We start from the raw sequence: 13225 nt of genomic DNA on the forward strand, positions 1-13225 counted from the left end.
AAAAAAAAAAAAAAAAATGTTACATCAATGAAAAGTAAAGCACCACAGCTACGGCAAAAATGGATGAATCTTTTATTTTTTTTTTTCCAAATAGAGATGGGGTCTCCCAATGTTGCCCAGGCTGATCTCAAACTCTTGGGATCAAGTGATCTTCCCACCTCGGCCTCCCAAAGTGTTGGGATGCCAGTGGTGAGCCACCGTGCCTGGCCTGATGTGTCTTACAAATACAATGTTGAATAAAAGAAGCCAGACATGGATTAATTCATATAAAATCCACAGGTCAAAAATAAACTATACTATTTAGTGATACACACATACGTGGCAATTAAAAATAAAAAGAATGATTAACCAAAAGTCAAGGGAAGGAATGAGTTGCAACTGGACAGAGGAACACAGAGCCACTGGCCTGTCCTCAATGTTGTACTTTTTGATCCATGTGGAGAGTTTGTGAAGGTTTGTCTTATAATTATTGATTAAATCATATACGCAATGCTTTCAAAATTCTGAAAGGATATTATTTTTGACCTAGAGTTCTATACCCATCAAACTTACAATGCAAATGTTAGTGTAAAATAAAGACAGTTTCAAACATACAAAGCCTCAAAAAATGCATCACGTATATTTTCTCAGAAAACTATCTGAGGAGACCCTCCATAACAATTAACATGTAATCCTAGAAACAGAAAGAAGCAGAACCTAACACAGATATGAAGTAAAGGAAACCACAAGCACAGTTAGTAAATATCTCAATTTGGAAGCCCCAGCGTCACAACTAGGTGCCAGGCAGAGGGCATGTTGAAGGCCGCCATCACTGAACGTTTTCTTCTACTGTACAACCTTTTCAAACTCAGAAAAGTACTGGAAAATGTGTTCCAAAAAAAAAAAAGGTATAAGCCAAAAGAAGATGACAAAAGATCTAAGAAACAGGAAGTCAAAACCAGGGAGAGGCCAGGTGCAGTGGCTCACGCCTGTAATTCCAAGATTTTGGGAGGCCGAGGCGGGCAGATTGCTTGAGGCCAGGAGTTTGACACCAGCCTGCGCAACATGGTGAAACCGTCTCTACTAAAAATAAAAAAATTAGCCGGGCGTGGTGGTGCATGCCTGTAATCCCAGCTACTTGGGAGGCTGAGGCAGGAGAATCACTTGAAACTAGGAGGCGGAGGTTGCAGTGAGCCGAGATCGTGCCACTGCACTCCAGCCTGGGTGACAGAGTGAGACTCTGTCTCAAAAAAAAAAAAAAATCACAGGGAGAAACAAAGGGGAAGTTCCATGATGATGGTGGCACAGTAGATAAAAGAACACAGAGCTCCTGGAAGGACACAGCCAAGAAAAAAACAGATTATCTGATGGAGCTGACCTCATGGAGAACTGAGAAACATCTGGACTACGTGGAAAGAACTAGCAAAAGGTATAAACAAAACTAAGAAATGACAAATAAAGTAAATATTAGCTTCCATGAAAACAACAACAACAAAAAAAGAATCACAGTATATACTAAACTGCTCAACTGAGAATACAGCTGAGCCTTAAACAACACAGGTTTGAACTTCACGTCTCACATGAGGATTTTCTTTCTCCTCTGCCACCCGACAGCAAGACCAAACCCTTCTCCTTCTCCTCAGTCTACTCCACATAAAAACAATGAGGATGAAGACCTTTACTGGATGCACCACCTCCAGTTACTAAATAGTAAATATATTTTCTCTTCCTTATGTTTCTTTTTTTTTTCTTTTTCTTTTTGAGATGGAGAATCACTTGAACTCAGGAGGTGGAGGTTGCAGTGAGCCAAGATTGCACCACTATACTCCAGCCTGGGAGACACTGATTTTATTTTATAGGCATTATCATCAAAGAGAGGGTCTTACATCCTTTGCAGTGGCTATTTTTCACTTACATTCTTCTTTTCAAATTTAAATAATGGTAACCTCTTATACATTTCAAAACAACCTTTATTTTTTAAAGCAGGTTTTTTGTTTTTTGTTTTTATTGAGGTCTCGCTCTGCTGCCCAGGCTGGAGTGCAGTGGCGTGATCTCGGCTCACGATAAATTCTGCCTCCCGGGTTCAAGAGATTCTCATGACTCAGCCTCCCGGGTAGCTGAGATTACAAGCACATGCCACCATGCCCGCCTAATTTTTATATTTTCAGTAGAGACGGGGTTTTGCCATGTTGGCCATGCTGGTCTTGAACTCCTGACTCTCCTGACTTCAAGTGATCTGCCTGCCTCAACCTCCCAAAGTGCTGGGATCACAGGCGTGAGCCACCACGCCCAGCTTCTTTCTTATGACTTTAATAACATTTTCTTATCTCTAGCTTACTTTATTGTTAAGAGTACAGTATATAATACAACATATAAAACATGGCAATCAACTGTTTATGTTATCAGGTTTAAGGCTTCTGGTCAACAGTAAGCTATTAGTAGTTAAGTTTCTGGGGAGTCAAAAATTATATGCAGGTTTTCAACTGACTGGGGGGGCGGTATTGGCACCCGTAACCCCCACACTGTTGAAGGGTCAATTGTACTGTATTTATACTGTATTTATATATGCCAGCAGCTCTCCAACTGTGCTCTGCAGATCTCATGAGGTCTCCTTTCAGGGGATCCACATGGGCAAAACTGTATTCATAATAATACTAAGACATGTGCATTTTCCACTGTGTTGACATTTGTACTGATGTAGAAAAGCAATGGTGGGTAAAACTGCCGGTACCTTAGTGCAAATCAAGTCAGTGGCACTAAATGTATAGTCACCATTAGATCGTCTCTTCACCATCTTGTGCTTGCGGTTAAAAAATAAAAAAGCCAGTTTTACTTAAGAATGTCCTTAATGAAGCAATAAAAATCACTAATTTTGCGGGGTGCAGTGGCTCACGCCTGTAATCCCAGCTCTTAGGGAGGCAGAGGCGGGAGGACAGCTTGAGCCCAGGAGTTCAAGACCTGCCTGGGTAATATAGCGAGACCCCATTCTCCTCAAAAAGGAAAAAAAGAGAAAAAAAAAAAAAAAGACAAAAAATCACTAATTTTATTAAATCTCAAGCATTACAAGTATGTATCTTTTCAATATTCTATGGGATTAAATGGGAACTATGCACAAAGCATTTCTGCATACAATTACAGTAACTGTCTCGAGGAAAATCTCTTGTGTGTTTTGAATTGCAAGCTGAACTAGCTGTCACTTTCAAAAATAAGAAATGACAGAAAAACTATGTATTTATGATATTTGACAAACATTTTCTCAAAAATTAATAAAGGAAGCCTAGCATTTCAAGGAAAGTAACTATGGTAACAGTATTTGTTGTCAATAAAATTTGAGCTTTCAGGCAAAAATCAGAACTGTATCCATCATCATGAACTTGATAGATTCCCAATACTGATGAAATTGGTAGTGATATTAACAAAAGTGATATGGAAGATTTGCTTATCTCGGTGAACCAAAATTTCCCAAATGACCAATTCATGGTGCTAGAAAACTCTGCTTGGGTAAAAGATCCATTTAAAATACAGGACCAATCAATGAGATTTCAATTTAGTAGAGTAAAAAGGTTCACAAATATGATTTCAGATTCTACACTGCAATAACCTTTAAGTAACCATCACTCGTTGAGTTTTAGTGAAATACCAAAGAAAAATATCCATAATTACCTGAAAAGGCTATTAAAGTATTCCTCCTACCTTTTCCAACTACACATCTGTGTGCGGCTGGATTTTCTTCATATATTTCAACTAAAACACCTCATCACAACAGATTAATTACAAAGACAAGTATTAATAGATATGATAATTGCATTCTATTAAGTTGGACATCAGAAAAGATTTTCTAAAAAGTAAATCAATGCCAGCTTTCTATTTTGAAAATAAAATTTTTCACAAAGTTATTCTAGAATATAATGAGTTTATTAGTGTCATTTAGAAAAATTAAGTAGTTTACAAATGTCTTCATTTTCCTTTTTTTTCCCTTTTTTGAGACAGGGTCTCCTAAACTGGAATGTAGTGGTGTGATCAAGGCTCACTGCAGCCTCCCATGAGGCTGATCAAGCTCACTCACCTCCCATGTGATTCTCCCACCCCAGCATCTCAAGTAACTGGGACCACAGGCGCATGCCACCATGACCACCTGGCTAATTTCTTTCTTTTTTTCTTTTTTTTTTTTTTTTCTGTTTTGTTTTTAGTGGAGATGAGGTCTCAGGCTAGTCTCAAACTCCTGAGACCAAGAGATCTTCCCACCTTGGCCTCCCAAAGTCCTGAGATTACCAAACTGTGAGCCATCAGCCTGGCCAGTTTTAATTTCTAATACAGTAAGTGTTGGAAGATATAGCCCACATAAACAAAAGCTGTTCGGGCTCCTCAGTAAGTTTTCACAGGACAAACGGAGTCTAAAACCAAAAAATTTGAACTACTGACATAGGTATTACAATAAACACTACATATGAATTTAACCACAATTGTTAAACATTATTTTAGAAAAACAGAAGAGAAGCAGAGCACATCGAAATGATTAATGAAAAATAGAAATGTGGACCAGGTGTGGTGGGCCAGGTGCGGTGGCTCACGCCTGTAATCCCAGCACTTTGGGAGGCCAAGGTGGGTGGATCACTTAAGGCCAGGAGTTCGAGACCAGCCTGGCCAACATGGTGAAACCCTGTCTCTACTAAAAAAAAAATAAGAATACAAAAATTAGCCAGAAGTGGTGGCACGCACCTGTAGTCCCAGCTACTCAGGAGGCTGAGACAGGAGAATTGGTTGAACCCGGGAGGCAGAAGTTGCAGTGAGCCAAGATTGTACCACTGCACTCAAGCCTGGGAGACAGAGTGAGACTCCATCTCAGAAAAACAGAAATGTGCTTAAGTTACTTGCCAGAAATAAATGCTTTGATGATCTCTATTTACTTATCTAACACAAACATCACTTCACTCTAACCTGTAATATCTATCTTCCTTACTAAGCCATGACCTCCAGAGATGATATCTTCACCTCTGTAACCCAAGGCCTGATTACACGTATCATATAGCAAATACTAATAAAGAATTATTTGACTCAATAAATGAATAAATGAATGAGGTAGCCCAATTAACAAAATTAAGTCATACTCACCAAACAGCTGTTTCTTCCATTTTTAAAAATCTATATACAGCAGCTCTGGGAAGTCGTGTTTTTTTTTTTTTTTTCTTTGAGATGGAGTCTCGCTCTGTTGCCAGGCTGGAGTGCAGTGGTGTGATCTCGGCTCACTGCAACCTCTGCCTCTCATGTTCAAGTGATTCTCCTATCTCAGCCTCCTAAGTAACTGGGACTACAGGTGTGCACCACTACACTCAGCTAATTTTTGTATTTTTAGTAGAGACAGGGTTTCACCATGTTGGCCAGGATGGTCTTGATCTCTTGACCTCACGATTTGCCTGCCTCAGCCTCCCAAAGTGCTTGGATTACAGGTGTAAGCCATCGAGCTCGGCCTTTTTTTTTTTTTTTTTGAGACAGTCTTGCTCTGTAGCCCAGGCTGGAGTGCAGTAACACCATCTTGGCTCACTGCAACCTTGGCCTCCCAGGTTCAAGAGATTCTCCTGCCTCAGCCCCCCAAGTAGCAGGATTACAGGCATCTGCTACTATGTCTGGCTAATGTTGTATTTTTAGTAGAGATGAGTTTCACCATGTTGGCCAGGCTGGTCTTGAACTCCTGACCTCAGGTGATCCACCTGCCTCAGCCTCCCAAAGTGCTGGGATTACAGGCCTGAGCCACCACGCCCAGTAGAAAGTCATGTTTTCTTAAATCAGTGTTTCTATGAGTTGTAGACCACCATTCATTATGTAAATACACAGGAAATCACATATATACAAAATATATCCACATTGATCTGTCTATATTGGCCATTTCTTTCCTTATCTGTGATAACTTACAGCAGGCACTCTTGAATTTCAATAACATCAAGACTTTTTTCCCTCCTCTTTTCCTCCCTCTTAATCTCTTTTGGTCCCTCTGGATTATACCTCCCCTTTATGTACCATCAACCATCTTTAGTTTAGCATGACCAACAGAACACCCCTGACAGCTCCCAGAACCTACAGACAAACTAGAGAAAAACAATCTTACCAATAGTATGATTTCCGTAAAGGAGCTGCTCCAAAATTGCAGTTTTCCCCACAGATAACAATCCACAAACCACAACCTTGCAGCCCTTTCCCATCTTCTCTCAGGATATTACTGTGGAGAGAACAGAAGGTCTTTTAAATTGTATACTGTTGAAACTAACCATTTCTTTTTATTTCAGTATTTCAATTTAATATGTAACACATGCACAGGGGAAATTTTCAAATACAGTAAAGGAGATACAGAATAAGGTATAGCCTTCCAAATCCCATTCCCCAGTCTCCCATTTGCTCCCTTAGAGCAATAAGCATTATCAGTTTCTTACATATCTGACAGAGACAATGTAGATAAATATAAGACTTCAGGCCGGGCACAGTGGCTCACGCCTGTAATCCTACCACTTTGGGAGGCTGAGGCGGGTGGATTACCCGAGGTCAAGAGGTCGGGACCAGCCTGGCCAACATGGTGAAACCCCGTCTCCACTAAAAATACAAAAATTAGCCAGGCATGGTGGCACACGCCTGTAATCCCAGCTACTCAGTAGGCTGAGGCAGGAGAATCGCTTGGGAATTAGCCAGGCATGGTGGCACACGCCTGTAATCCCAGCTACTCAGTAGGGTGAGGCAGGAGAATCGCTTGAACCCAGGGGGCAGAGGTTGCAGTGAGCCGAGATTGCGCCACTTCACTCCAGACTGGGTGAAAGAGCTAGACTCCATCTCAACAACAAAAAATAAATAAATAAATAAAATACATGGATAGATATGAATACATCTTTGTTTTCAAAAAGAATAAATATATTTTATATGAAGAATATTTCAATACTGATTAAGTCTATAGGAATCCAACAGACTCTTAAATCCTTGAAAGAGACTGCCTACTCATTAATATTTACCTGGAAAAATAAACATTTAAGTAAAAATTTAAGGAGGCATGAGGATAAAATTTTTAGAAAATGGACATGATTTTTCAGAGAAACATGAATGTTTATGTCAGTCTTTTCTCAGGAAGAGAAGAAACTGGATTTTGATAGTCACGTGGTTTTTTTTTTTTTTTTTTTTGAGATGGAGTCTAGTTCTGTCACTCAGGCTGGAGTGCAGTGGAGAGATCTTAGTTCACTGCAACTTCTGCTTCCTGAGGGCAAGCGATTCTCCTGCCTCAATCTCCCGAGTAGCTGGGATTACAGGTACCTGCCACTATGCCCAATGAAATTTTTGTATTTTTAGTAGAGATGGGGTTTCACTACGTTGGCCAGGATGGTCTCAAACTCCTGATCTCAAATGATCCGTCTGCCTCGGCCTCCCAAAGTGCTGCGATTACAGGCGTGAGCTACTGCGCCTGTCACATGGGCCTTCTTAGTCATACTTCTTTTTGAGGAAGAATAGACAACACTAGAAAAACTGCCCATGCACAGGACTTCATGACTAAAATACCAAAAGCAATGGCAACAAAAGCCAAAATAGACAAATGGGATCTAATTAAACTAAAGAGCTTCTGCGCAGCAAAAGAAACTACCATCAGAGTGGAGGCAACCTACAGAATGGAAGAAAATTTTTGCAATCTACCCAGCTGACAAAGGGCTAATATCCAAGACCTACAAAGAACTCAAACAAATTTACAAGAAAAAAATCAAACCCATCAAAAAGTGGGCAAAGGATATGAACATACACTTCTCAAAAGAAGACATTTATGCAGCCAACAGACACATGAAAAAATGCTCATCATCACTGGCCATCAGAGAAATGCAAATCAAAACCACAATGAGATACCATCTCACACCAGTTAGAATGGCGATCATTAAAAAGGAAACAACAGGTGCTGGAGAGGATGTGGAGAAATAGGAATGCTTTTACACTGTTGGTGGGACTGTAAACTAGTTCAGCCATTGTGGAAGACAGTGTAGCGATTGATTCCTCAAGGATCTAGAACTAGAAATACCATTTGACCCAGCCATCCCATTACTGGGTATATACCCAAAGGATTATAAATCATGCTGCTATAAAGACACATGCACATGTATGTTTATTTATAGCACTATTCACAAGAGGAAAGACTTGGAACCAACCCAAATGTCCATCAATGATAGACTGGATTAAGAAAATGTGGCACATATACACCATGGAATTCTATGCAGCCATAACAATGAGTTCATGTCCTTTGTAGGGACATGGATGAAGCTGGAAACCATCATTCTGAGCTAACTATCGCAAGGAGAGAAAACCAAACACCGCATGTTCTCACTCATAGGTGAGAACTGAACAATGAGATCACTTGGACACAGGGTGGGGAACATCATACACCGAGGCATGTTGTGGGGTGGGGGGAGCGGGGAGGGATAGCATTAGGAGATACACCTAATGTAAATGATGAGTTAATGGGTACAGCACACCAACATGGCCCATGTATACATATGTAACAAACCTGCACATTGTGCACGTGTGCCCTAGAACTTAAAGTATAATTTTAAAATTTTTAAAAAAAGAAAAATTGCCCATGCACTTAAAACTGGAAAGAAAAGGAAAATTAATCTCTCCTAGCTTCTCAACTTATATCTAAGTAAGAACAAGGTAAGGTGACATTTCCTTCAACTTTCCTCAAGGCTTTTCTTTCCAGAAGGCAAGGTACCAGAAGTCAAGGCAGAAAGTTAAAAGGGATCATTAAATACAACAGACAAAGAATTCAAATTTCTACATTGCTGTTTGTCATCTCCCACTACCTCCTTCTTTCCCCTAATTCTCTGCTCACCTATAAGTGACCATGCTATAAACCTGGCTAAAAGGGACACTACAACTCCTTGCAGTCAAAAACAACTCTAACGCCAGTCATGGTGGCTCACGCCTGTAATCCCAGCACTTTGGGAGGCCGAGGTGGGTGGATCACCTGAGGTCAGGAGTTGGAAACCATCCTGGCCAACATGATGAAACCCCATCTCTATTAAAAATACAAAAAATAGCCGAATGTGGTGGTGGGTGCCTGTAATCCCAACTACTGCAGAGGCTGAGGCAGGAGAATCACTTAAACTCGGGAGGCAGAGATTTCAGTGAGCCGAAATCACGCCACTACACTCCAACTTGGGCAGCAAGAGTGAAACTCTGTCTCAAAAAAAAATTAAAATAAAAACAAACAAAAAGAGCTCTAACAATAAACTTCACAGCCAGGTGCAGTGGCTCACGCCTATAATCCCAGCACTTTGGGAGGCCATGTTGGGTGGATCATTTGAGGTGAGGAGTTCAAGACCAGCCTGGCCAACATGGTGAAACCTGTCTCTACTAAAAATACAAAAAATTAGCCAGTGTGGTGGTGGGCACCTGTAATCCCAGCTACTTGGGAGGTTGAAGCAGGAGAATTGCTTGAACCTGGGAGGTGGAGGTTGCAGTGAGCCGGGATGGCACCACTGTACTCCAGCCTGGGCGACAGAGACTCCGTCTCAAAAAAACAAAAAAAGAAAAGAAAGTTCAAATAAGCATTCTGATAAAAGGGATGCTAGGTATCCTTCGGCACTCATATCCTCACTGGATTGTGATAATAAAAACCCAACACGGAACGCACATGTTTTTTAGAGACCAGATCTTGCTATGCGGCCCAGGCTGGAGTGCAGTGGCTATTCACAGGTATAATCACAGTACACTACCGCCTAGAACTACTGGATTCAAGGGATCCTCCTCTGTTCACCACATCAACTACAGAATATATCTGTGTGTGTGTGTGTATGTCACCTAGGCTGAAGTGCAGTGGCACAGTCTCGGCTCACTGCAACCTCCGCCTCCTGAGTTCAAGCGATTCTCGTGCCTTAGCCTCCCAAGTAGCTGGGATTACAGGCACATGCCACCACACCTGGCTAATTTTTATATTTTTAGTAGAGATGGGATTTCACCACGTTGGCCAAGCTGGTCTTGAACTCCTGACCTCAAGTGATCTGCTGGCCTCAGCCTCCCAAAGTGCAGAATATATCTTAATGGTGGTGGTATATAGTAGTTGTATTTGCACACATGTGTGTTGCACAGCAATACTGTCTTCTACCAACACTGGAAACATTATGCCACAAATAAATTTCAAGTCTTCTCTACTGTATCTTCTCAATCTGTAATTTTTTTATGACCCAAATCACCCACAACACTAATCTCATATAAAAAAATTTAATGCTGCCATTTTTGTAGCATAGTAATAACACAGTATTTATTTTCATAGTAGTACACTGCACTTTACCAATAGACAACTAGCCATCCCTTACATCATACAACCATTATTTCCTTGGTGGCATGCTTCAGATTCTAAACCTTCTGAGAATATTAAATACTGGCTTCCATGAGAACCACTTTTTTTAGGGGACTTTCTTTTCTTTATATATTTTCAACCTAACTGTAATAGAAAAATTCTCAGTGTTTATTTATAAGGGCAGGGCATTATGTAACACTGACCATCTATGGTATGTATGGTATTTCCTTCATCTGCAACAACAGCCTATTTTAAAAGGTTTTCTACAGATACCTCTGAATTTATGATACATTTAATGTCACTTCATTGATCAAAGGACACTCCTCTCTGCCTATTGTGATTTCTTTGCAAGTTATGATACCACTGTATCTTTCTTTAGGAATATATATTTTTTAATAATAGCTAAATTTTAAAAGAAACTGCCACGTAGGCACATGAGAAGAGTCTGAAAAAGAAACTCCTAGAGGATGGGAAAAATGATGATAGCACAGCATAATTCTGTCAGAAAAGGCTGCTGTTGGAATTTAAATCCAAATTTCTCTATTGTTATTTCTATTTCTCTGAAAATCTCTTACCCTCAGTGGAATTTCTAAGTATCAATTTTTACTACTCTCCCTTTCCTGTTCAACTGAAAAAATACGCCTTTATCCACACATTATGCCAATCTTCAAAAACACTCAAAAGAGGCCGGGTGCAGTGAGTGGCTCACATCTGTAATCTCTACGCTTCGGAAGGCCAAGGTGGGTGGATTGCTTGAGCCAGGAGTTTGGCCTGGGCACCACATCGGGACCCTGTCTCTTTGAGTTTATATACGCATAAACTCCAAAGGGCAGGCACATACTGTAGCTGAGTGAAGTGGGCAGCTATAAGGAAAAAAACACCCAATGATTAACAGCAACAGGCCCCCTGTAAAAAAGAGGCAAATACGAGTGCTGGGGACTACAGCAAACTGGAAAAATCTGACACCAACAGAAACCTGAGAAATTCAGATATCAAGCTTTCCAAGTACCTTTGGAAGTAATTTTACTATATCTGCTTTAAAAGTAGTACACTGCAGGCCGCGCGCGGTGGCTCACGCCTGTTATCCCAGCACTTTGGGAGGCTGAGGCGGGTGGATCATGAGGTCAGGAGATCGAGACCATCCTGGCTAACATGGTGAAACCCCATCTCTACCAAAAATACAAAAAATTAGGTGGGGCTTGCAGTGAGCCGAGATCACGCCCCTGCACTCCAGCCTGGGAGACAGAGCTAGACTCCATCTCAAAAAAAAAAAAAAAAGGTAGTACACTACAAACGTACTTTGATCACTCATTGATGATTATCAGGATAATATAATTATCAGGATAATAGGATTAACAGACAACGTTTGCTAAAAATTATACATTGTTCTGTATTGTGTGTGTATATTAATAAATTGGGGAGTTCACTTTGATATCACCAAAGAAGTCTTCATCACGGGCAAACAGTAAAAGTAATTGAATAAACGTAGCTCAAAACACTAGCTAAGGATTTTAAGCATTTTTTGGAAGGAAAGCAAAGAGATAGCACAGACCTTATTAAATATTTTACACTATCAAAAAGAAAACAAAGATGAAAAGATAAGTGTGATTAATCAAAGCATGGCTGAATATTGTAGGTTCCTGGTTGCCTTCCAAAGAGGAAACAATACTACTACATAAAGCAAATGAGTGCCTTGCTACCATCAATTACAAAGCTAAGAATTCTTTAAAAAATAATTAACATTTTGAATAAACAACACATACACAAAAATGCTTTATTTTCTATATACGATCACTACGGCAGGAACTCACATTACAAATAACTGGTTCTCATGCTTAGATATTTTCAGATTTACAAATAAAAACTACTAAAAGTTTGGTTCTTAAAGCACTTATAATTAAATAAGTCCTAAACACAATAAATGCACACCACTTCCTGTGAAATATACAACGGTGGTCATCTGCAGTACTCTGAATGGGCACTGAATCTCACGAACTGATCCTGGGATAACCAAGCCTCTTACTTAAATCTATGTTTCAACAATTCGAAAGGCTCTGTAGTACATGGATCACCTTTAGGTTCCTTTCAACACTGTGATGCTATGATATTAGAAGTTGCTTATCCAGAGAACACGCCAACACTGAGGCGAACACAAAAAACAGTAGTTACAGCTACTTGTCACATCCCTACCCTAAGAAACTGGGCAATAAAATTCAATCTGTGACCTATTACACCTCATTTGATGTAAATTACTAAGAGAACATGCTTAATAGGCAAGATCCAGGGCAGTCTTAAATACTTATTGCTTTATTTTCCAGGCTAATCAATAACGTTGCTAGAGAATAAATACAACTTCCTCTCTCCAATTTGAGGCTAAAAAAAAAAAAAAAACAGAATAAATATGTGACTTGGTCCATTCCTGTGAAATGCTTTGTCAATATTCTCTTTGAAAAGCCATCAGAAACAGCTCCCCAAAACTGCTGGTGCTTCTGTTCTTCTATGTAAGTGGGTCATTCTACTGTTACAAGTAAAACACAACTTTCTGATGCAACCAGAAAAACAATACCAAAACACTGTTAACATCATAGGAGAGATGTCACAAATCTCTAAAAATACTGTCATGTGGGGAAACCACCTACACTGTGTATTTACTTATGTCAACATTACGCATGGTGTGGAATACTTTCACTTATCCATATATGAATATATTTACATACATAAAAATATATTCAACAGGTTTTGCACACAATATTGCACAAAATAAAATGTAATAAGCAGAATCTAGCTTACCATTCTTTTATTCATTTACCAAACATTTAGTGAGGGCCTACCATCATGCCAGCTATCAGGGACAAACTAGGGGGCAAAAACAGAAATCATCCCTTGTCCTCAGGAATCTCAAAATCAACTGGAAACACAAATCCAAATCTTGTA

General features: G+C 39.9%; 1 protein-coding gene across 5 annotated transcripts in view; it reads right to left on the minus strand.

The window, feature by feature from the left end:
* The window catches only part of NKIRAS1 (NFKB inhibitor interacting Ras-like 1), a 67533-nt gene that overhangs the window by 19491 nt on the left and 34817 nt on the right, over positions 1 to 13225 (minus strand). For 3 of the 5 annotated variants that reach the window (XM_011933764.1, XM_011933763.1, XM_011933762.1), the window contains exons 2-3: positions 6674 to 6795; positions 6083 to 6193 (exon numbers count right to left, since the gene is read on the minus strand). In XM_011933764.1, the coding sequence (XP_011789154.1) occupies positions 6083 to 6176 (94 nt within the window). In that variant the 5' untranslated portion in view covers positions 6177 to 6193; positions 6674 to 6795. Of the gene's footprint in view, positions 1 to 6082; positions 6194 to 6673; positions 6796 to 13081; positions 13148 to 13225 lie in introns of all 5 variants that reach the window. The other 2 variants (XM_011933766.1, XM_011933765.1) reach the window with 2 other exon arrangements.

This window comes from Colobus angolensis, unplaced genomic scaffold (assembly GCF_000951035.1).
Source record: "Colobus angolensis palliatus isolate OR3802 unplaced genomic scaffold, Cang.pa_1.0 Scaffold129, whole genome shotgun sequence".
Lineage (NCBI taxonomy): Eukaryota > Metazoa > Chordata > Mammalia > Primates > Cercopithecidae > Colobus > Colobus angolensis.